This window comes from Oncorhynchus tshawytscha, linkage group LG19 (genome assembly GCF_018296145.1).
Source record: "Oncorhynchus tshawytscha isolate Ot180627B linkage group LG19, Otsh_v2.0, whole genome shotgun sequence".
NCBI classification, from domain to species: Eukaryota; Metazoa; Chordata; class Actinopteri; order Salmoniformes; family Salmonidae; genus Oncorhynchus; species Oncorhynchus tshawytscha.
Window position 1 is genome coordinate 19,422,264 of NC_056447.1, and position 24,763 is coordinate 19,447,026.

The window sequence follows — 24,763 nt, forward strand, 5'->3', positions numbered from 1 at the left end:
GATTCTCTGCGTGGACCGTTCAGCTGTTCGATGACGCACTACTCCGGCGCACCTCCCTGATCGTCCTCCTAATGTCAGTGTCCTTTTGGACTTAGGAGTCTGTTCCCTCACCCTTTGCTCTGGAAGGGGTCTTCTGAGGACAGACAGCTCTGTAGCTCAGAACTCACAGCATAGGAATATAACCCTTTAGATACCACGATTCGATGGGAGATGGAGGCTAGTTGGTTTGACTTGAATTCACCCGCTTAGACACAGCTACTCATCCGTAGCTTGGGTAGAAAAGGATTTCTTTGTCTTCAAACTTGCGTTGTGTTGAGAGATAATCTGTAGGGTTGTGGTCTCCTGTAACCTGACCTGGTCAGGACAGTCATGACAGCTGTGACATTACAAAACGCACTGGAAGGTACAACTAGGGTACAGCTACATGTTTTCCAGTTCAGGTTACATGTTTTGGGAAAAAGTCCTGTTTGCAGTTATTAATCTTGATCTACACAATAATTCCATTCTCTACGGTTTCCATGGTAGGGCCGAGGCTTCTCCAAGGCCATGACAGCCAAGGAGGCCCAGGCGTTTGTGGGGGACATCCCCTACTTTGTCAACACCCTACAAGATGACAAGCTGTTCCTGGACCCCCCATCCAGCCAGCCCCGGGCCCTCTCCAAACGTCACCGCAGACGCAGAGACACCAGCTCCGACCCATTGGACCTGCTTGTGAGAATACACACACACACACACACACACACACACACACACACACTGGACGACACAGGTACATTGATCTGTCTTAGCTATCTTTTCATTTATCTGCAGTTTCCTGAAGATGGGTAATTAAATTCTGCCTGCCAAAATAGATTCAGAGTCATTTGGTGTCAGGGAAACGTAATGTTAAAAGTTCCCAATATTGTATTGAAGACATTCTCCTATCTACAGTGTTGACGATAACTCTCCTGCTGTGACCTGTGTGTTTCAGATTAAGTTTGGGAATGGAGAGTGGGTGGTGGGCTCTGTGCACTACGAGAGGAAGAACGAGGTATCTCTCTTAATCATCCCTGCAGTCATCGTCCCCATGCTACTCATCATCCTCATTTCTGTCTACTGCTACAGGTAAGCTACGCAACCAGCATACAGGACAGTACACCATACCGCCTTTCTCCATGCATGTGTGGCCGACAACTTCAGTTGGTGTCCCGGAGCCAAGCCAGCTGAATGATGCACACTTGACAGAAATGTACAATGTTACGTGTGTGTGTGTGTGTGTGTGCGTGTGTGTGTGCGTGTGCATGCGTAACCAGGTAGGCCAGTTGAGAACAAGTTCTCATTTACTACTGCGATCTGGCCACGATAAAGCAAAGCAGTGCGACACAAACAACAACAGAGTTACACATGGAATAAACAAACATACAGTCAATAATACAATAGAAAAGGTATATACAGTGTGTGCAAATGAGGTAGGATAATACTTACCTCCCGTAAGGCAATAAATAGGCCATAGTGGCGAAATAATTACAATATAGCAATATGTGTGTGTGCGCGTAGGAGGAAGAGCCAGCAGGCTGAGAGAGAGTATGAGAAGGTGAAACACCAGTTGGAGAATCTGGAGGAGAGTGTACGAGACCGCTGCAAGAAAGAGTTCACAGGTACTACATTATAACCACAGCTGTTAAGCAGAACTGCCTAAGGCCACCAAGGGTCTTCATTACACAATATTTTACATAATTATACATTCCTTCTACTTCATATGAAGTTCTTCATCGACACATTCATCTGCTTGGCACTTTTTCTTTATCCAAATCTGTCCCAGGAGTCGGTTCAGCACTTCGGTTGCTTTCTCGGAGTCTGACGGCTTCTGGAGGTGTTCCTTTAGGTCCTGGGGCTTTCCCGTTTTTCGGTTTTTGGATGGCTTTCTTTATTTCATGTTTACTGGGAAGTTTTGCTTGATATTCATGGCACAAAAGTAACTCACACACTATTACACTATTGAAGGTGTTTAAAGCGGCAATCCTTAATTGAAACATTGGCAGAGTGTTCTCCCCGCCACAGTTTCAGTAAAAAGCTGAGGGATGGGGCTGGAGAAATGCAACCACTCTCAAATCCATAGACTACGCTGTTGATACAAGGTCTGACCATGCATCATATCAACATTTAGTTTTAACCATGTTCTTAGACTATACAGTGGTTGTTTACATTTACTTTGTTTACAAACATTGGAGTAAAACAAGATTTTATTTTGGGTTCTGATCCATGACTTATCTATACAGTGCATTCGGAAAGTATTCAGACCCCTTCCCCTTTTCCACATTTTGTTACGTTACAGACTGATTCTAAAATGGATTAAATTATTGTTTCCCTCATCAATCTACATGCAATACCCCATAATGACTAAGCGAAAACAGTTGGTTTTTTTGCAATTTTTTTCCAGACCCTTTGCTATGAGACTCTAAATTTTGCTCAGGTGCATCCTGTTTCCGTTGATCATCCTTGAGATGTTTCTACAAGTTGATTGGAGTCTACCTGTGGTAAAGTCAATTGATTGGACATGATTTGGAAAGGCACCAACCTGTCTATATAAGGTCCCACAGTTGACAGTGCATGTCAGAGCAAAAACCAAGACATAGGTGTGATTTCGGGACGAGTCTCTGAATGTCATTGAGTGGCCCAGCCTTAGCCCGGACTTGGACCCAATCAAACATCTCTGGAGAGACCTGAAAATAACTGTGCAGCGACACTCCCCATCCAACCTGACAGAGCTTGAGAGGATCTGCAGAGAAGAATGGGAGAAACTCTCCAAATGCAGGTGTGCCAAGCTTGTAGGGTAATACCCAAGAAGACTTGAGGACTGTAATCGCTGCCATAAGTGCTTCAACAAAGTACTGAGTAAAGGGTCTGAATACTTATGTAAATGTGATATTTTTAAATTTTTAATTTGATACATTTGCAACTATTTCTAAAAACCTGTTTTTGCTTTGTCATTATGGGGTATTGTGTGTAGATTGATGAGGGGAGGGGGACAATTGAATCCATTTTAGAATAAGGCTGTAACTTAACAAAATGTGGAAAAAGTCAAGGGTTCTGAATACTTTACAAATCTCACTGTACACTAGATGACTGATAGGGGTGCTGTTTTGAAGCCACCGTGCCTCCATCTTGGCACTCCCCAACCATTGTTACAAGTATTTCTAAAGCTATAGAAATACATTTCATTAATGTCTCCATTCATTTTTGCCACGTTTATTATATTAGACACCTTAATGCATGCTTTTAAATTATATTCTGTGAGCTAAACATAAAAAAACATATAAAAACATTTTCATTCAAGTATAATGTTTTGAGATTACTCATGTTACTGTTCCCACTACAACAGAAAATGTGTAGGAATAACATTGTTTAAATCACACATGTGTATCTGCAATTCCACATGTGAAAGTGAGATTTTAATATTTTGAGTTTTCTAACATGTGAAACTGCATTTCACATATGAGGTGAAGACATGTTATTCTCCTCACATGTGAAAAGCTGGTGTTAACATGTGAACTCTAAATGTAATACGTGGGGAAATATGTTTTTGCTTGTGAAATTTAAGCTCAACATTTTTCTTGTAAGGGAGTAAATGTTTACTGTATTTTGCTCAAAAGTCTAAGGATGAGGACATATGCAAAATACTTAGATGTTTCTTTGTCTCTCCCCTGTCAGACCTGATGATAGAGATGGAGGACCATACCAACGACCTGAGCGAGGGGCGAATCCCCTTCCTGGACTATAAGACCTACACGGACCGCGTCTTCTTCCTGCCCTCCAAGGACGGGGCCAATGATGTGATGATCACGGGCAAGCTGGACATCCCTGAGGCACGGAAGGCCATTGTGGCCCAGGCCCTCAACCAGTTCTCCAACCTGCTCAACTCCAAGACCTTCCTCATTAACGTAAGGCACATTGAGCCTAGCCAAATAATATATCTGGTTGTATTTCAGTAGTCTAAAGAGGCTTTCTCTTCTTGTTTCCCTGATCTTAATCTGCGCTGATCTAAAAAAAACGATGAAAGGTGAAAGCTGCGTTGGATGCCTGTTGGATATATTGGTGGCCTGTATATGTGTTATGTCTGCACCAGTCCAATCTGTTCATATTAGAGCAGATGAAGGAAAGGAGACCTGGAGAGATGGCTATTTCGGATGATTGCGATCTCCCTTCCATTGTTTAAGTTGGAAGATTAACCAACAGTTTATGTCAACTGGATTGTCGTTAACTGGGTCTTCTGTCAATCTTCATTGTGTGTGTAGTTCATCAAGACTCTGGAGGGCCGTCCAGACTTCAATGCCCGGGCCAAGGTGTACTTTGCCTCCCTGCTGACGGTGGCTCTGCACGGGAAGCTGGAGTACTACACTGACATCATGAGGACCTTGCTGCTGGAGCTCATGGGGAACTATGTCGACAGCAAGAACCCCAAACTCATGTTGCGCAGGTCAGGGGTATTACTCTCTAGCTTTAGGTTCTGTTTGCTTTAGTTTTGGTAGCTTAAGTTTTGGTAGTTTTAGTTTTGAAAGCTGTAGCTTTAGTTTCGCTAGATTTAGTTTTGGTAGCTTTAGCTTTGGTAGCTTTAGCTTTGGTGGCTTTAGTTTCGCTCGATTTAGTTTTGGTAGCTTTAGCTTTGGTGGCTTTAGTTTTGGTAGCTTAAGTTTTGGTAGCTTTAGCTCTGGTAGCTTTAGCTTTGGTGGCTTTAGTTTCGGTAGATTTAGTTCTACTAGCGTATGTTCTGGTTTCCCATGGCAGCCAACATCACATCTAACAGCCAGTGGCTTTAGCCTACAACACCAGCGTTGGAGACAGTGGCCATCTCCAGTTCACAGCAGAAAGGAGATCCTGAACAGAGTCTGGTTGTCTAGTGGAACAGAACCTGGGGTTGTGTCATGTCAACTGTCAACTGTGCTCGGCAGTGTTTGAGTGGCTGTGCTGCAGTACAACATGTGTAATTATCTCCAATGGAGGAGCTAATTATGCTGATTGGTCCATTGTTCTAACATCCTCCACATACACATAACTGTTCATTGGATGTGCTAATGCCTGACAATAGGCCCTGTGAATGGAGAGGGGTTACAGCAGTTCATTCTAAAGGTTGCTTTTTTTATTGGTATTGTGAGATGTGTCAGTCACTCTTTTGTTTTGTCCTGTAGGTCGGAGACTCTAATAGAAATGTTGAGATGTGTCACTCAGCCCTGTGTTTTGTCGTGTCCTGCAGGTCGGAGACCGTTGTGGAGAGGATGCTGTGTAATTGGATGTCCATCTGTCTTTACCAGTTCCTCAAGGTGATGACATGACACTCTTTCATTCAATATATTGCTGATATGTCATTAGTATGTGTGTGTGCGTTAAGGAGCCTCCTGAGTTAACGAAAAACATTATTTTTGTGGACATTTCATATCATGTGAAGAGTGTCAGAGATGCAATAATGTAGCGAGTGTTCTGACTGCAATCTGACCCCCTGTGTTGTCAACAGGACTCTGCAGGGGAGCCCTTGTACAAACTGTTCCGAGCCATCAAGCACCAGATCGAGAAAGGTCCAGTAGACGCCAGAGTGAAGAAGGCCAAGTACACCCTGAACGACACGGGCCTGCTGGGAGACGACGTGGAGTACTGCGTTCTGGTGAGTGACGCCACACCGTTACCACGGTTACCACCATCCCGCCCTGACAACAGCTACTACTGCTATTGTGTTCTTCCGAGTCTGTTCTGACTGCCTTTTCACTGACTGCCCTGATCGCAATTATGTGTCGCATCCCTGAACCCTTTCATCTTTTTTATACTGCGTCTACACGGTACCAATTCAAGGCCCTTTATGTCACGTTATACTGTGCCTACCTTACCTACACTGTACCAATTCAAGACCCTTTATGTCACGTTATACTGTGCCTACCTACACTGTACCAATTCAAGACCCTTTATGTCACGTTATACTGTGCCTACCTACACTGTACCAATTCAAGACCCTTTATGTCACGTTATACTGTGCCTACTTACACTGTACCAATTCAAGGCCCTTTATGTCACGTTATACTGTGCCTACCTACACTGTACCAATTCAAGACCCTTTATGTCACGTTATACTGTGCCTACCTACACTGTACCAATTCCAGACCCTTTATGTCACGTTATACTGTGCCTACTTACACTGTACCAATTCAAGACCCTTTATGTCACGTTATACTGTGCCTACCTACACTGTACCAATTCAAGACCCTTTATGTCACGTTATACTGTGCCTACCTACACTGTACCAATTCAAGACCCTTTATGTCACGTTATACTGTGCCTACCTACACTGTACCAATTCAAGACCCTTTATGTCACGTTATACTGTGCCTACCTACACTGTACCAATTCAAGGCCCGTTATGTCACGTTATACTGTGCCTACCTACACTGTACCAATTCAAGACCCTTTATGTCACGTTATACTGTGCCTACCTACACTGTACCAATTTAAGACCCTTTATGTCACGTTATACTGTGCCTACCGTACCTACACTGTACCAATTCAAGACCCTTTATGTCACGTTATACTGTGCCTACCTACACTGTACCAATTCAAGACCCTTTATGTCACGTTATACTGTGCCTACCTACACATTGTACCAATTCAAGACCCTTTATGTCATGTTATACTGTGCCTACCGTACCTACACTGTACCAATTCAAGACCCTTTATGTCACGTTATACTGTGCCTACCGTATCTACACTGTACCAATTCAAAACCCTTTATGTCACGTTATACTGTGCCTACCTACACTGTACCAATTCAAGACCCTTTATGTCACGTTATACTGTGCCTACCGTACCTACACTGTACCAATTCAAGACCCTTTATGTCACGTTATACTGTGCCTACCGTACCTACACTGTACCAATTCAAGACCCTTTATGTCACGTTATACGGTGCCTACCGTACCTACACTGTACCAATTCAAGACCCTTTATGTCACGTTATACTGTGCCTACCGTACCTACACTGTACCAATTCAAGACCCTTTATGTCACGTTATACTGTGCCTACCGTACCTACACTGTACCAATTCAAGACCCTTTATGACACGTTATACTGTGCCTACCGTACCTACACTGTACCAATTCAAGACCCTTTATGTCACGTTATACTGTGCCTACCTACACTGTACCAATTCAAGACCCTTTATGTCACGTTATACTGTGCCTACCGTACCTACACTGTACCAATTCAAGACCCTTTATGTCACGTTATACTGTGCCTACCGTACCTACACTGTACCAATTCAAGACCCTTTATGTCACGTTATACTGTGCCTACCGTACCTACACTGTACCAATTCAAGACCCTTTATGTCACGTTATACTGTGCCTACCGTACCTACACTGTACCAATTCAAGACCCTTTATGTCACGTTACACTGTGCCTACCGTACCTACACTGTACCAATTCAAGACCCTTTATGTCACGTTATACTGTGCCTACCTACACTGTACCAATTCAAGACCCTTTATGTCACGTTATACTGTGCCTACCTACACTGTAACAATTCAAGACCCTTTATGTCATGTTATACTGTGCCTACCTACACTGTACCAAGTCAAGACCCTTTATGTCACGTTATACTGTGCCTACCTACACTGTACCAATTCAAGACCCTTTATGTCACGTTATACTGTGCCTACCGTACCTACACTGTACCAATTCAAGACCCTTTATGTCACGTTATACTGTGCCTACCTGCACTGTACCAATTCAAGACCCTTTATGTCACGTTATACTGTGCCTACCTACACTGTACCAATTCAAGACCCTTTATGTCACGTTATACTGTGCCTACCTGCACTGTACCAATTCAAGACCCTTTATGTCACGTTATACTGTGCCTACCTGCACTGTACCAATTCAAGACCCTTTATGTCACGTTATACTGTGCCTACCTGCACTGTACCAATTCAAGACCCTTTATGTCACGTTATACTGTGCCTACCTACACTGTACCAATTCAAGACCCTTTATGTCACGTTATACTGTGCCTACCTGCACTGTACCAATTCAAGGCCCTTTATGTCACGTTATACTGTGCCTACCATACCTACACTGTACCAATTCAAGACCCTTTATGTCACGTTATACTGTGCCTACCTGCACTGTACCAATTCAAGACCCTTTATGTCACGTTATACTGTGCCTACCTGCACTGTACCAATTCAAGACCCTTTATGTCACGTTATACTGTGCCTACCTACACTGTACCAATTCAAGACCCTTTATGTCACGTTATACTGTGCCTACCTGCACTGTACCAATTCAAGACCCTTTATGTCACGTTATACTGTGCCTACCTACACTGTACCAATTCAAGACCCTTTATGTCACGTTATACTGTGCCTACCTGCACTGTACCAATTCAAGACCCTTTATGTCACGTTATACTGTGCCTACCTACACTGTACCAATTCAAGACCCTTTATGTCACGTTATACTGTGCCTACCTACACTGTACCAATTCAAGACCCTTTATGTCACGTTATACTGTGCCTACCTACACTGTACCAATTCAAGACCCTTTATGTCATGTTATACTGTGCCTACCGTACCTACACTGTACCAATTCAAGACCCTTTATGTCACGTTATACTGTGCCTACCGTACCTACACTGTACCAATTCAAGACCCTTTATGTCACGTTATACTGTGCCTACCTACACTGTACCAATTCAAGACCCTTTATGTCACGTTATACTGTGCCTACCGTACCTACACTGTACCAATTCAAGACCCTTTATGTCACGTTATACTGTGCCTACCTGCACTGTACCAATTCAAGACCCTTTATGTCACGTTATACTGTGCCTACCGTACCTACACTGTACCAATTCAAGACCCTTTATGTCACGTTATACTGTGCCTACCGTGCCTACCGTACCTACACTGTACCAATTCAAGACCCTTTATGTCACGTTATACTGTGCCTACCGTACCTACACTGTACCAATTCAAGACCCTTTATGACACGTTATACTGTGCCTACCGTACCTACACTGTACCAATTCAAGACCCTTTATGTCACGTTATACTGTGCCTACCTACACTGTACCAAGCCAAGACCCTTTATGTCACGTTATACTGTGCCTACCTACACTGTACCAATTCAAGACCCTTTATGTCACGTTATACTGTGCCTACCTACACTGTACCAATTCAAGACCCTTTATGTCATGTTATACTGTGCCTACCGTACCTACACTGTACCAATTCAAGACCCTTTATGTCACGTTATACTGTGCCTACCTACACTGTACCAATTCAAGACCCTTTATGTCATGTTATACTGTGCCTACCTACACTGTACCAATTCAAGACCCTTTATGTCACGTTATACTGTGCCTACCTACACTGTACCAATTCAAGACCCTTTATGTCACGTTATACTGTGCCTACCTACACTGTACCAATTCAAGACCCTTTATGTCATGTTATACTGTGCCTACCTACACTGTACCAATTCAAGACCCTTTATGTCACGTTATACTGTGCCTACCGTACCTACACTGTACCAATTCAAGACCCTTTATGTCACGTTATACTGTGCCTACCTACACTGTACCAATTCAAGACCCTTTATGTCACGTTATACTGTGCCTACCTGCACTTTACCAATTCAAGACCCTTTATGTCACGTTATACTGTGCCTACCTACACTGTACGAATTCAAGACCCTTTATGTCACGTTATACTGTGCCTACCTGCACTGTACCAATTCAAGACCCTTTATGTCACGTTATACTGTGCCTACCTACACTGTACCAATTCAAGACCCTTTATGTCATGTTATACTGTGCCTACCGTACCTATACTGTACCAATTCAAGACCCTTTATGTCACGTTATACTGTGCCTACCTACACTACCAATTCAAGACCCTTTATGTCACGTTATACTGTGCCTACCGTATCTACACTGTACCAATTCAAGACCCTTTATGTCACGTTATACTGTGCCTACCGTACCTACACTGTACCAATTCAAGACCCTTTATGTCACGTTATACTGTGCCTACCTGCACTGTACCAATTCAAGACCCTTTATGTCACGTTATACTGTGCCTACCGTACCTACACTCTACCAATTCAAGACCCTTTATGTCACGTTATACTGTGCCTACCGTACCTACACTGTACCAATTCAAGACCCTTTATGTCACGTTATACTGTGCCTACCGTACCTACACTGTACCAATTCAAGACCCTTTATGTCACGTTATACTGTGCCTACCTGCACTGTACCAATTCAAGACCCTTTATGTCACGTTATACTGTGCCTACCGTACCTACACTGTACCAATTCAAGACCCTTTATGTCACGTTATACTGTGCCTACCGTGCCTACCGTACCTACACTGTACCAATTCAAGACCCTTTATGTCACGTTATACTGTGCCTACCGTACCTACACTGTACCAATTCAAGACCCTTTATGTCACGTTATACTGTGCCTACCGTACCTACACTGTACCAATTCAAGACCCTTTATGTCACGTTATACTGTGCCTACCTACACTGTACCAAGCCAAGACCCTTTATGTCACGTTATACTGTGCCTACCTACACTGTACCAATTCAAGACCCTTTATGTCACGTTATACTGTGCCTACCTACACTGTACCAATTCAAGACCCTTTATGTCATGTTATACTGTGCCTACCGTACCTACACTGTACCAATTCAAGACCCTTTATGTCACGTTATACTGTGCCTACCTACACTGTACCAATTCAAGACCCTTTATGTCACGTTATACTGTGCCTACCTACACTGTACCAATTCAAGACCCTTTATGTCACGTTATACTGTGCCTACCTACACTGTACCAATTCAAGACCCTTTATGTCACGTTATACTGTGCCTACCTACACTGTACCAATTCAAGACCCTTTATGTCATGTTATACTGTGCCTACCTACACTGTACCAATTCAAGACCCTTTATGTCACGTTATACTGTGCCTACCGTACCTACACTGTACCAATTCAAGACCCTTTATGTCACGTTATACTGTGCCTACCTACACTGTACCAATTCAAGACCCTTTATGTCACGTTATACTGTGCCTACCTGCACTTTACCAATTCAAGACCCTTTATGTCACGTTATACTGTGCCTACCTACACTGTACGAATTCAAGACCCTTTATGTCACGTTATACTGTGCCTACCTGCACTGTACCAATTCAAGACCCTTTATGTCACGTTATACTGTGCCTACCTACACTGTACCAATTCAAGACCCTTTATGTCATGTTATACTGTGCCTACCGTACCTATACTGTACCAATTCAAGACCCTTTATGTCACGTTATACTGTGCCTACCTACACTACCAATTCAAGACCCTTTATGTCACGTTATACTGTGCCTACCGTATCTACACTGTACCAATTCAAGACCCTTTATGTCACGTTATACTGTGCCTACCGTACCTACACTGTACCAATTCAAGACCCTTTATGTCACGTTATACTGTGCCTACCTGCACTGTACCAATTCAAGACCCTTTATGTCACGTTATACTGTGCCTACCGTACCTACACTGTACCAAGTCAAGACCCTTTATGTCACGTTATACTGTGCCTACCGTACCTACACTGTACCAATTCAAGACCCTTTATGTCACGTTATACTGTGCCTACCTTACCTACACTGTACCAATTCAAGACCCTTTATGTCACCTTATACTGTGCCTACCTACACTGTACCAATTCAAGACCCTTTATGTCATGTTATACTGTGCCTACCGTACCTACACTGTACCAATTCAAGACCCTTTATGTCACATTATGCTGTGCCTACCTACACTGTACCAATTCAAGACCCTTTATGTCACGTTATACTGTGCCTACCTACACTGTACCAATTCAAGACCCTTTATGTCACGTTATACTGTGCCTACCTTACCTACACTGTACCAATTCAAGACCCTTTATGTCACGTTATACTGTGCCTACCTACACTGTACCAATTCAAGACCCTTTATGTCACGTTATACTGTGCCTACTTACACTGTACCAATTCAAGACCCTTTATGTCACGTTATACTGTGCCTACCTACACTGTACCAATTTAAGACCCTTTATGTCACGTTATACTGTGCCTACCTACACTGTACCAATTCAAGACCCTTTATGTCACGTTATACTGTGCCTACCTACACTGTACCAATTTAAGACCCTTTATGTCACGTTATACTGTGCCTACCTACACTGTACCAATTCAAGACCCTTTATGTCACGTTATACTGTGCCTACCTGCACTGTACCAATTCAAGACCCTTTATGTCACGTTATACTGTGCCTACCTACACTGTACCAATTCAAGACCCTTTATGTCATGTTATACTGTGCCTACCTACACTGTACCAATTCAAGACCCTTTATGTCACGTTATACTGTGCCTACCGTACCTACACTGTACCAATTCAAGACCCTTTATGTCACGTTATACTGTGCCTACCATACCTACACTGTACCAATTCAAGACCCTTTATGTCACGTTATACTGTGCCTACCTACCCTGTACCAATTCAAGACCCTTTATGTCACGTTATACTGTGCCTACCTACACTGTACCAATTCAAGACCCTTTATGTCATGTTATACTGTGCCTACCGTACCTACACTGTACCAATTCAAGACCCTTTATGTCACATTATGCTGTGCCTACCTACACTGTACCAATTCAAGACCCTTTATGTCACGTTATACTGTGCCTACCTACACTGTACCAATTCAAGACCCTTTATGTCACGTTATACTGTGCCTACCTACAATGTACCAATTCAAGACCCTTTATGTCACGTTATACTGTGCCTACCTTACCTACACTGTACCAATTCAAGACCCTTTATGTCACGTTATACTGTGCCTACCTACACTGTACCAATTCAAGACCCTTTATGTCACGTTATACTGTGCCTACCTACACTGTACCAATTCAAGACCCTTTATGTCACGTTATACTGTGCCTACCTACACTGTACCAATTTAAGACCCTTTTTGTCACGTTATACTGTGCCTACCTACACTGTACCAATTCAAGACCCTTTATGTCATGTTATACTGTGCCTACCTACACTGTACCAATTCAAGACCCTTTATGTCACGTTATACTGTGCCTACCGTACCTACACTGTACCAATTCAAGACCCTTTATGTCACGTTATACTGTGCCTACCATACCTACACTGTACCAATTCAAGACCCTTTATGTCACGTTATACTGTGCCTACCTACACTGTACCAATTCAAGACCCTTTATGTCACGTTATACTGTGCCTACCTACACTGTACCAATTCAAGACCCTTTATGTCATGTTATACTGTGCCTACCGTACCTACACTGTACCAATTCAAGACCCTTTATGTCACATTATGCTGTGCCTACCTACACTGTACCAATTCAAGACCCTTTATGTCACGTTATACTGTGCCTACCTACACTGTACCAATTCAAGACCCTTTATGTCACGTTATACTGTGCCTACCTACACTGTACCAAGTCAAGACCCTTTATGTCACGTTATACTGTGCCTACCTTACCTACACTGTACCAATTCAAGGCCCTTTATGTCATGTTATACTGTGCCTACCGTACCTACACTGTACCAATTCAAGACCCTTTATGTCACGTTATACTGTGCCTACCTGCACTGTACCAATTCAAGACCCTTTATGTCATGTTATACTGTGCCTACCTACACTGTACCAAGTCAAGACCCTTTATGTCACGTTATACTGTGCCTACCTTACCTACACTGTACCAATTCAAGACCCTTTATGTCACGTTATACTGTGCCTACCATACCTACACTGTACCAATTCAAGACCCTTTATGTCATGTTATACTGTGCCTACCATACCTACACTGTACCAATTCAAGACCCTTTATGTCACGTTATACTGTGCCTACCATACCTACACTGTACCAATTCAAGGCCCTTTATGTCATGTTATACTGTGCCTACCGTACCTACACTGTACCAATTCAAGACCCTTTATGTCATGTTATACTGTGCCTACCTACACTGTACCAAGTCAAGACCCTTTATGTCACGTTATACTGTGCCTACCTTACCTACACTGTACCAATTCAAGGCCCTTTATGTCATGTTATACTGTGCCTACCGTACCTACACTGTACCAATTCAAGACCCTTTATGTCACGTTATACTGTGCCTACCTACACTGTACCAATTCAAGTTCTGACTCACTGTATATAGGCTACCTACACCGTAGCAATTCATGTTCTGACTCACTGTATATAGGCTACCTTAGTCAGAAGTACCTGTGTTTAACTAATGTGTTTTGCTAATAGCAGATAATTAGATCCCAGCTGTCTACCCTAAGTAGAGAAATCCTGTGATAGTTCCATTTTCAAGGACAATTATCAAATTATACACAATCACTGATCCTGTTGCGGTAGCTAGCATCCCGTGACTCATTGAGTTGAAGAAGAATGACACAAAGTAATTACATAGTCTTTCTACGACAGACTTTTTTTTCAAGTACAAAGAATCTGTTGTATAATCTGTAGTCTCCCTGTCGAGTCGTCAGTTTGTTTGGATTCCGTCTGAGCTGCGAGCTGGATCACCTGGCCAGAATGACGGGAGTGAGTCCCTTGCTGGCAGCTGCTCGTTAGGCAGACCAGAACGTGGTGACAGCACCTGTGAGCTGTCAAAGACTACCACCTGCCTACAGTAGTTGCCACGGTAACATTGCCACTGCAGGCTCACCTCATGCATTTGGCTCTGTTACTCGTCTCAGACTCTGCAGGTGCTGGTGCACGGGGAGGGGCCAGACGTGACGCCCGTCAAGGTGTTGAACTGCGACACGGTGTCCCAGGTGAAGGAGAAGATCATCGAGGCGGTGTACAGGAACCTGCCCTACTCTCAGAGACCCAAGGTGGACAGCGTCACTCTGGGTGAGAAGAGAACGCACACACCCACACTCAGTATTCCCGACCCATGTGTTGTGAAGATACTGCATTTGAACACATTAACACCAGCAAGTCTGTAACGATGAGCACCATCTAGTAAGTGGAGTGGTGGTGGATGTCAATAGATTTGAGTCATGACTGGCAGGTGTTCTAAGCTGCTATTCTTGCCCCTGCCACAGAGTGGCGCCCTGGCTCCACGGGGCAGATCCTGTCAGACCTGGACCTGACGTCCCAGAAGGAGGGCAGATGGAGGCGCATCAACACGCTGGCCCACTACAACGTGAGTCATCTACAGACTGATCCGTTAGGGGTCAGAGAGAAGTCTTAATTCAGCTCTTTACTGGATACATGATGAAATAATGCCACAGGCGATATGCCCAATACACGTGACAGTGGCACTGTCTAATCAATGGCATGGAGTATGAAGTAGGTTCTGAAACCCAATGGCAATCAGCTGACCTGAGTGACGATGTTGAGTTATAGCTGAACACGGTGTGTGTTTTTCAGGTGCGAGACAACGCTACTCTAGTCCTGTCCCGGGTCCTTCACACTCAACAGAACTACGACCAGAACCAGGATAACCAAGAGGAGAGTAAGTGATCACTAGGAGATGCCAATAAGACATTATAAGGGGTCATGGATGCTGATGACAAGTCTCTCAATGCATTATAACCACATGATAATGCAATATGTCAGCTGGCATTAAGTAGTGTGTTACTGGAAAGTCAAATGATTTTTCTCTCTACTAGGAAACTCTTTGTTGGACGACGACAAGGTGTTCCATCTGGTTCGGCCTGATGAGCTGGATGAGATGAAGTCCAAGAGGGGCAGCATGAAGGACAAGTCCATGACCAAAGCCATCACTGAGATCTATCTCACACGACTGCTCTCTGTCAAGGTATAACTACACTACCAGGCTTAACTACAGTGTGCCGTACGTACAAAAGTCATAAGAAGGTTATATGAGGACTAGTCCATGAACAAAGCCACCAAGGAAATCTGTCTCACACCACTGGTCTTTGTCACGGTGGGCCTGCCATGTTTCAGTACAGTTACATTTCATTCGAGAAAGGGATCTTTGAGATTCATTCTCTAAGAAAAGCTCTTTGAGGATGCTATGTGATAATAAGTGATGGTCAGTCTTCGAACAAAACCTGGTTTGAAGGTGTGCGTCAGTGACGCCGCCTTGCTTCATAGACGCTGTGTAAATGACTGCGTCGCAGGTATCGGGCTGCACTAAGGTACTTGGCAGCTCCCTACCTCTCTGGCCTGCCTCGCACTGTGTCTGTTGGCCTGCCTCGTACTGTGTCTGTTGGCCTGCCTCGCACTGTGTCTGTTTGCCTGCCTCGCACTGTGTCTGTTGGCCTGCCTCACGCTGTGTCTGTTGGTCTGCCTCCTTCCAGGGAACACTGCAGCAGTTTGTGGATGACTTCTTCCGCAGCGTGTTGTGTTCCGGGGCGGTGGTGCCGCCCGCCATCAAGTACTTCTTTGACTTCCTGGACGAGCAGGCGCTCAAACATGACAACGTGGATGAGGAGACCATCCACATCTGGAAGACCAACAGGTACACACACACACACACTTCCAGAGATGACTCTAAGAAACACACGGACTAAGTAATCAGTATGTGGAATGCAAATGTAAAAGTACTTCTATCTCTTCTGCATTCTCAGTCTGAGTGCTCCTGTGGCATTTTAAGTACATAAATTACTGTCAAGTTGGTTAAAGCTCAAGTATTCAATACAGTGTGTTGCATATAGATGTCAGTGATTGACTTGGCGATTGTGAGGATGGGAGATGAGTGATTTAATTATGCTACACCATATTCAGTTGGCGGGTGCTTGTTTTGTTTATCAAAACAACCGGGGCCTCTTGGATTAAATATGAATGTGTGTATCAGCCATAATGACAAACAAACATGGTAATTACGTCCCCAGCTAATTTAATTGTACCATTATATCACATCTCTTTTTTTTTCGCCTTTGTTTTCTCAATGTCCCGGGAGGTGTTGCCAGCCAATATGAATTCCTATGCTAGTCTGTCTCAGTCGGTGCAGCCTTTAAAGTGATCAGGGAGAAGTACTCCTATTGTAGCCTCGTTTGATATTCGGGACCAACTTCATATTGGAGGATTTGTATGGATCTGTGTTTGGAATGCTCATTAGCACGCTTATTTACTTAAGCATTCTTTAAGTGTAGTTTACTTATGTTTTGAAGATACAGGGTATTTGAAAGAGAAAGGGTTGCAGTTGGTTTGGCATGCCTGATGCATATGCGCTTTAAGTTGGACAAAAATAACTAACTTTCATCACTGGCTTGTACTATAATTTGGTTCCGCTGAATGGTGAAGATGTGTTTATACACTACGAGGTCCAGACTACCGCTGGTTTTCTGTTCTACCTGATAATTAATTGCACCCACCTGGTGTCCCAGGTGTAAATCAGTCCCTGATAGAGAGTAAGAATGAAAAAAAATATGTCATTTTTTTAGGGCTGTTGTTGGTCGATACTTGGTAGTTATTCTTGACCCCCTCCCCACCAGTTTGCCTCTGAGGTTCTGGGTGAACATCCTGAAGAACCCTCACTTCATCTTCGACGTCCACGTGACGGAGGTGGTGGACGCGTCACTATCCGTCATTGCTCAAACCTTCATGGATGCCTGCACCAAGAGTGAGCACAAACTCAGCAGGGTGAGTCCAAGGGGGAGGGGGAGGAGAGAGATGAGTAGGAGGAGGGGAATAGGAGGAGAAAGAGGGAGGAGGGAGATGAGTAGGAGGAGAAAGAGGGAGGTGATGAGGTCAACATCTCTTAAAAGTTGTTTACCTCTGGTGAGGTAAAAGATAAGAGAACAATATTATAATGATCATATTTTTTTAATCTCCCCTAGGACTCTCCAAGTAACAAACTACTCTATGCAAAGGAGATCTCCACCTACAAGAAGATGGTTGATGAGTACGTATCGTCAGCAGTTCCCAATGACCTGAACAATTTGTTTAGATTCTTGCTACCAGTGCAGTTATATTCTGGGCTTGCATTGATGCTCGTCAGTATGTAATGTATAGAGATTATGATCGTATCTCTGTCTGTCTGTGTATAGTTACTACAAGGGCATCAGACAGATGGTATCAGTCAGCGACCAGGACATGAACACTCATCTGGCAGAGGTGTCTCGGGTAAGAAACACCTTTCTCTCTGCCTTCTATCTATGGATGCGTCCCAAATGGAACCCTATTCCCTGTATAGTGCATTATGTTTGACCAGGGCCCACTGAGATATAGGTTGCGTCCCAAATGGAACCCTATTCCCTATATAGGGGACTACTTTTGACTTGAGCCCGATAGGCCCGGTCAAAAGGCTGCTGGTCAAAAGTTGTGCACTATGTAGGGAATAGGCTTCCATTTGGGACACAGCCCATATCTCTGTGCTATTACTCTTAGTGGTGCACTATTCTAGACGTTAGTGAAGGTAACATTTTATAAAGTCGGTCATAGACGTGGTTCGTTCTGCTCTCTATAAGAATGTGTGACTCAAGCCATGATTTGTCTGTTGTTAAGATGCATCTCTGAATCCTATGTTGCGTCTCCCAGACTCACACAGACAAACTCAACATACAAGTGGCTCTGTATCAGCTCTACCAGTACGCGAGCAAATACTACGACGGGGTAAGAGGCCATTCACTTTACATTCCAGAGAGAATGCTGTGGTTTTTTCTTCATGTTTTTGAATTTTTAGAGCGATTCCAAAGACTCTCTGTCTCTGTCTCCACCCTCTGTCTGTCTTTCTCTGCCCCCACCCCCCTCTATCTCTCCCCCTCCTCCACCCTCCCTCCCTGTTTCCCTACAGATCATCCAGTCCCTAGATGAGGACCCAGCAGCCCAGAGTAAACAGCTCACCCTGCGGCTGCAGCAGATAGCAGCCGCCCTGGAGAACAAAGTGACAGATCTCTAACCTACTGGAGGGGCCAGGGAGATGGAGGGAGGGAGATGGTACCGTGCCTCCAGTGTCCACAGGGGCTTATTTCTCCTGGCAAAGGAGAGAGAAACTGAGAAGATGGCCTCACAGGGCCTTGATGTTGATGATAACACCTTCAACCCAGCAGGCCCAGAATGTGGGACAGTTCAGAGTCTGCGGAGTGGCGCAGTATGGGACCAATGAAGCAAAGAGAGAGATAGATGAGGATGGGTTACACATGCCGTCATAGGTACGCCTTAACTTAAGTCCACTTGCGAAACTGAAATAGGTGGTCCTCATTGCTCACTCTGGCTGTTCCCACAATGCAACAGGGGGCCAGCCGCCGGAAATAATCCCCTGTGTCGATCACTCATGGCACAAAGAGATAATCAGATGTTCAATTTATTCCTGTCTAGAAAAGTTGTAAGAATTGTATTATATATATTTTTTATTGTGAGGTCTTAATGCGGAAAGCTTTACGAGGAGATATTATCTTTTTAAATGGACCGCCTTGTGGTGTGGATTGTGTTTCTATAGCCAGTGTGTGAATGTGGGTCTGTGTGCGTGTGTGCGTGCACGGGATGCCTACTGTCAGGCCACAGGGTGGATGCCCTATCTGTCATTTTAATCTCCACAAGTCACCGACAGACAGGAACCTGTTCACCCACTGAGCTCCTCTACACAGACCAAAGGGTCATGCCTGGGACAGGCTAACTGACTGGGACAGGATATTAGAAATGACAGGCCGTCAATAGTGTTTTTTTTTTCAAAATGATGGTTTTTATTTGTGTTTAGAAAATGTGTTCACATGCTTCAGAGCTCGATCGAATGTTGTGGCTGCCAATACACCCGTAGGTCCTTACATTCAGAGATCAATAGCGCATCTGTTTCCCCTTGTAGGAGTACATACTAACACATTCCACTGAAACTTAAGCACTGTATGTAATTAAAGGGTAAAAAAAAAAATCTACTTTTGACAACCTTAGTTAGTTTTACCCTGCAGCCCCCCCCCCTGATTCTGTGCAAGCAAAATAACAGATAATTGAATATATTTTGAATAATTCCTCTATGTAGCCAGTCAAGCATACATATTTAATAACAGCCGTGCAATAACATCCAAACTTTCAGACACAAGCAATGGGGATCATTCATATCCCACTCATGTGTGTTACCATTTGTTATTAACCATTTCATCTTCAGTAACGATGCAGCAATACTTTATTTAGGACACGAGTACAAATATGCAGTGGTGGGAAATAGAAATAATATGACAGGAGATGTCGTACAGTAACCAACTTACTAAGTAATATGACCATGATGGTACATGCTGTTAATCGTGTTTTGTGTTCCCTTATGCCGTTGTATGCCAAATGACCACTGTCATAATATCCCATAATGAGTTACGTTGTAAGCTTCAAACGGTACTAAATAGAATGGTACTCTTTTCAATGTGTAATGATTTCTACAACATGCATTGGTATGATGTGTCACAAGTCAGGTTAATTCATGGTCATAATAATTCATTGCAATACAAATTGATATGGCATTCAAGTAGGCCATAGTTGAGCTGGTGCCTGATTATAATTTGGAGAATTTTTGCCAAGTCAAATCAGTTACATTTTCAATTTTCATCTTTCACGCGACCACAGATTTGTAATTTTCAAGCTCCCTGAATTTGACCATCAGTCAGTGCGTGGTCTAGTGTCAGAATAGATGTTTTAAGTTCCAGACCCCAGAATGTTAGTGATATTCCTGCCTTTGGTAGAGTGAGGTTTGCACAGAGCCTGTGCCTGCCTGTCTCCACAGCAGCTAGCCTGGCACCCTGGCCAAGCCGCACTTGGCACTGCCCACTCAGCACAGAACGGAGTGGCACACTGCATAATGGCATCAGTGGGGGATGTTTCTGCTCTTAATTGCATCCAGTCTGCATCCTCCTCTGACGCTGTTGTTTACCACAGCAGATTCCACTCCTGACCGAGTGATGCAAAAGCTTTTTTCAAGCCTTTCTTTAACCAAAACGTGCCTTATATGATGATAATAATATCATTTGTATTGTTTTATTGGTGATATAACTAAGCGGTTATAGTAATAGAAGACACAGCAATGTATTTGCGATTGTGATATGTATGTGCTATCAACTGCTACAGTTCTGCTGCAGGCATTGCGTGCCAATAGGCTGAAAACATTTCAGTATACTTTCTATGGTTGCAGATTTGATGTGTGCATTTATTTTGGGTGTCAGTGATGTGTGTGTGTGTGTGTGTGTTTTAGTAGGATCATGATGGCTATGGCAACAGCCCAAATAAGTGTAAAGCAGTAGCCAACCCCAAACGGTTTCCCCCTAAAATGTCTGGCATTCCTAAATTAGTCTTAAGACAAAGTTACAAATGTAGAATATTGAGTACAAATGGTTCCAATGTTGTTTTTGCCCCGTGATTCTAAGCTGTTCCTCTGTGTGTATGAAAAACGACTATCTATACTCGACAATTACCTTTCTTACTGCTGTGCAGTAATTATTTTAATTTCTTGTTTCCTATAACATATACCTTTGTAAAAAGACAACATGTTGAAAAACCGTATTCTAACTGTATAATCCTATGCATTAAGTCCCGGGGGGAGAAAAAAACGAATTTGTTGTGCTGTTGTCGAGATCTTTCCTTTCCTTGTGAACGTGCCGTGACTTAAGAAAAATGGGACAGGAAATTAGTGCAGGACCTTAATGAAACCCAACATTTTTCTCATCCAAGGCAGCTCAGAAGACGTTGATTATGTTACCTGATCTGTTTGTAACGGATCACTCACTTCTCAAGAGGCTTGTGTGGATGGGGCAATTACATACAGGTTGCATCATCCACTCCTCCATGAATAAACTGAGACATCCATGTCCTTGGCTTCTTTGTCCTTCTTTACCGCTCTAATGCCCTTTGTGTGTTTAGATGGAGTTGTTCCACAACCTTTTGATCACATTTTATACTCTACTTGCATCCACAGTTCCACACCCAAAACACGGGCCTAATGATGCAATCGGGTCAATTTGAGGGAGGGATAGTTTTGTTAAAAAAAGATATCCCCCTTGTAATCCTGATTTTTGACCATGTTAACTTTTAACAACTTGCCACCTGGATACAATCACCCCAAGCGATCTACCACGAGCAGCCTTCTAGGTACTAAAGCCTCAGGCCGAGTTTAGGATTGAAACACTCAGGGCTGAGTATCTCATGTGTTTATAATGTAAACATACATATTATCATAAGGCCTCCAGTGATGGCCTTACATAAAAACTGCTTTGAAAACATGAATTCAAGCACTTACTGTACAGCTAAGAATTCATTTGGATGGGGGGGGATGAAAGAAAACATTTGGCTGGTCTAGTTGCCTAACAAACGTCAAAGCAGGGATGGGATAGCATAGAGAGACTGACTCTCAGGGAGTCCATGTTCTTAACACGCTCAGAGATCTCAGAACTAGATATGCACACACACAGAGAACTTCAAGGCTGCTGCCACAGCGAGAGTGATTACATTTCCTTATCTCAACAACCCCCCCCCCGCCCAACGTCCTACACGCTATCACTGATAACTCCCACTTTTTTTTAGACTTGCACTGTATTTGGAGAAATCTGATTGCTGATGAAAAATATGTACATTTTTATATGGGAGTCAATATTATTTGGGAATGATCTTGTTGATAAGATTTTGAATTATTATGTGCACCTCTAGCAGCCAGATTGAGAATGATACAACACACACATCATATAGTAGGCTGCTTCTTTACAGGGTGTCTTCTTCCAGACCAGAAATCAGGTTAAAATCTGCATGCCCCTGGTGTGTCTGCTCCTACCTCAGCCTCCATCCACAGTACAGCAGTGAGCCATGCCAGTCCCTCCCTCGGCTCGGCAGGCGATTGTTGTGTTTACTAGCATTCTTGCATGTTTCACCTCCACAGGTTTCATAGCTTCTAATGAAGTTTGAGGCATTGATTCCCACCACCGTGGGGGAAGGGGGCTTCATAGCCCACCAATGGCCTAGCGTGGAGGAAGAAACTTAGGTGAAAATGAAAACGAACAATAACACTGTGAAGATGTCCGTTCCACACAGTTGTGGTTATGAATGATACAGGACCAGGTACTGACCAGATGTGGGGCGATGATGTACAGAGTGTGTCTCTGAGGTGAGAGTGGTATCAATGTGGAATGGGTTCTAAAAGTTACCTTTTTCTCTTGTCTTGAGTGTTCAAGTGCTGTATCAGTTTCATGAATGTTACAATATGTAGATGAATCATCAAGTTTATTAGTCTATGATTTGTAAATATCCCACCCACTGTGATGAGCCATGCAAGCTATGTAACTGCTAGACACACATGCATATTAAGTCTTTCGAGGGAAAGTCAAGCGCCTGACTGGTTAATAACAACATGATCCATTCACTAGAAGCCCCAAACTTTCTACATATGGAAGTTTGCCAAATATGATGTAATTGATTCATAGCTACTTTGAGATTTGCCTCTGCATTGAATACAATGGAGGGCTGGTTTGTCCAGTCAAAATGTTAAAGGTTTGGCCCTTCACTATGGCTGTATCTTGAACTAAATGTGTCGGTAAGGAAGCAGTTATGCTTAAGTAAAATAAAGGAATTTTTGTATTTTTTATTATTGATTTAATGTAACCAAATTAAGTTTGCATCAAAAAATTACTCTTCATATTAAAAAAATACAATAAAGTACTGACTTCTAAAACTGATCACAACCATGAAGTAAATTAATCTCAAACCGATTCAGTTCTTTGGAGAATGTTGAGTATGACTACTACCTTGGGTTAGTATGAATAGTTGTCTGATGCAGTGAAGCACTCTTCTAAGAAAAACTCTTCCAACACTGGAACAATGATTAGGCTTCTCTGTGCGTGTCATTAGGTGTGCCCTTAGATGCTGGGACTGAGAAAAACTTGGCCCACACAGGGAGCAGTGCGGCTTCTCACTAGTGACTACTCTCTGATGTCAGTTACCTTTAGGACATGTGTGAGGCTAAAACCCTTCCCGCACAGGAAGCAGTGGTAAGGCTTCTCTCCTGTGATACAAACAAATACAATTCACACTGCAATCTGAGAAGTGTTGCCTCAGAGGAGTCTGGTGGGAGGAACTATAGGAGGATGGACTCATTGTAATGGCTGGAATGGAATTGATGGAACGGAGTCAAACGTGGTTTTCATAAGTTTGATAGCTTTCAATTAATACAGCGTTTCCCAGACTCCAGTCATTACAATGAGCCTGTCCTCCTATAGCTCCTCCCACCAGCTACCACTCTTCAGTAGTTTCTTTGAGCCCAAGGATTTGAGAAGTCACACATGCAAACCAGAGGAGGCTGGTGGGTGGGGCTATAGGAGGACAGGGTCATTGAATGGTATTAATTCAGCTCGGTCCTCGAATCAGCTGTGTAGTGTTAGGGCAAAAACCAAAATGTGCAGTCCTGAGGACAGAGTTTGGGAAACGCTGAATGAATACCATTCAATGACCCTGTCCTCCTATAATTCCCCACACCAGCCTCCTCTGATTTGCATGTGTGACTTCTCAAATCCTTAGGCTCTAAGAAACTACTAAACAGCAGTGGCTGGTGGGATGAGCTATAGGAGGTTCATTGTAATGACTGGATTGCAATTCATAGAATGGTATCAAACATGGAAACCACGTTTGAGTCCGTTCCAACTATTCCATTCCAGCCATTACAATGTGGATGTCCTCCTATATATCCTCACACCAGCCCCCACTGCTACTGAAGCAGTCCGATAAATGGCTATGTTTCGTCTTGATTTCCTCTGTCTGTGTTGTTTATTTGATG

General features: G+C 43.4%; 1 protein-coding gene across 2 annotated transcripts in view; it reads left to right on the forward strand.

Annotated features, from left to right (window-relative positions):
- The window catches only part of plxnb2b (plexin b2b), a 182,727-nt gene extending 160,910 nt beyond the window's left edge, over positions 1–21,817 (forward strand). For both annotated transcript variants that reach the window (XM_042301429.1, XM_042301428.1), the window contains 17 exons: positions 526–711; positions 971–1,104; positions 1,537–1,637; positions 3,691–3,920; positions 4,275–4,456; positions 5,231–5,297; positions 5,489–5,635; positions 14,811–14,967; positions 15,162–15,262; positions 15,490–15,574; positions 15,732–15,880; positions 16,386–16,546; positions 17,523–17,670; positions 17,868–17,932; positions 18,078–18,153; positions 18,568–18,642; positions 18,824–21,817. In XM_042301429.1, the coding sequence (XP_042157363.1) occupies positions 526–711; positions 971–1,104; positions 1,537–1,637; positions 3,691–3,920; positions 4,275–4,456; positions 5,231–5,297; positions 5,489–5,635; positions 14,811–14,967; positions 15,162–15,262; positions 15,490–15,574; positions 15,732–15,880; positions 16,386–16,546; positions 17,523–17,670; positions 17,868–17,932; positions 18,078–18,153; positions 18,568–18,642; positions 18,824–18,928 (2,169 nt within the window). In that variant the 3' untranslated portion in view covers positions 18,929–21,817. The remainder of the gene's footprint in view (positions 1–525; positions 712–970; positions 1,105–1,536; positions 1,638–3,690; positions 3,921–4,274; positions 4,457–5,230; positions 5,298–5,488; positions 5,636–14,810; positions 14,968–15,161; positions 15,263–15,489; positions 15,575–15,731; positions 15,881–16,385; positions 16,547–17,522; positions 17,671–17,867; positions 17,933–18,077; positions 18,154–18,567; positions 18,643–18,823) is intronic.
- Positions 21,818–24,763: the final 2,946 nt, after the last annotated feature.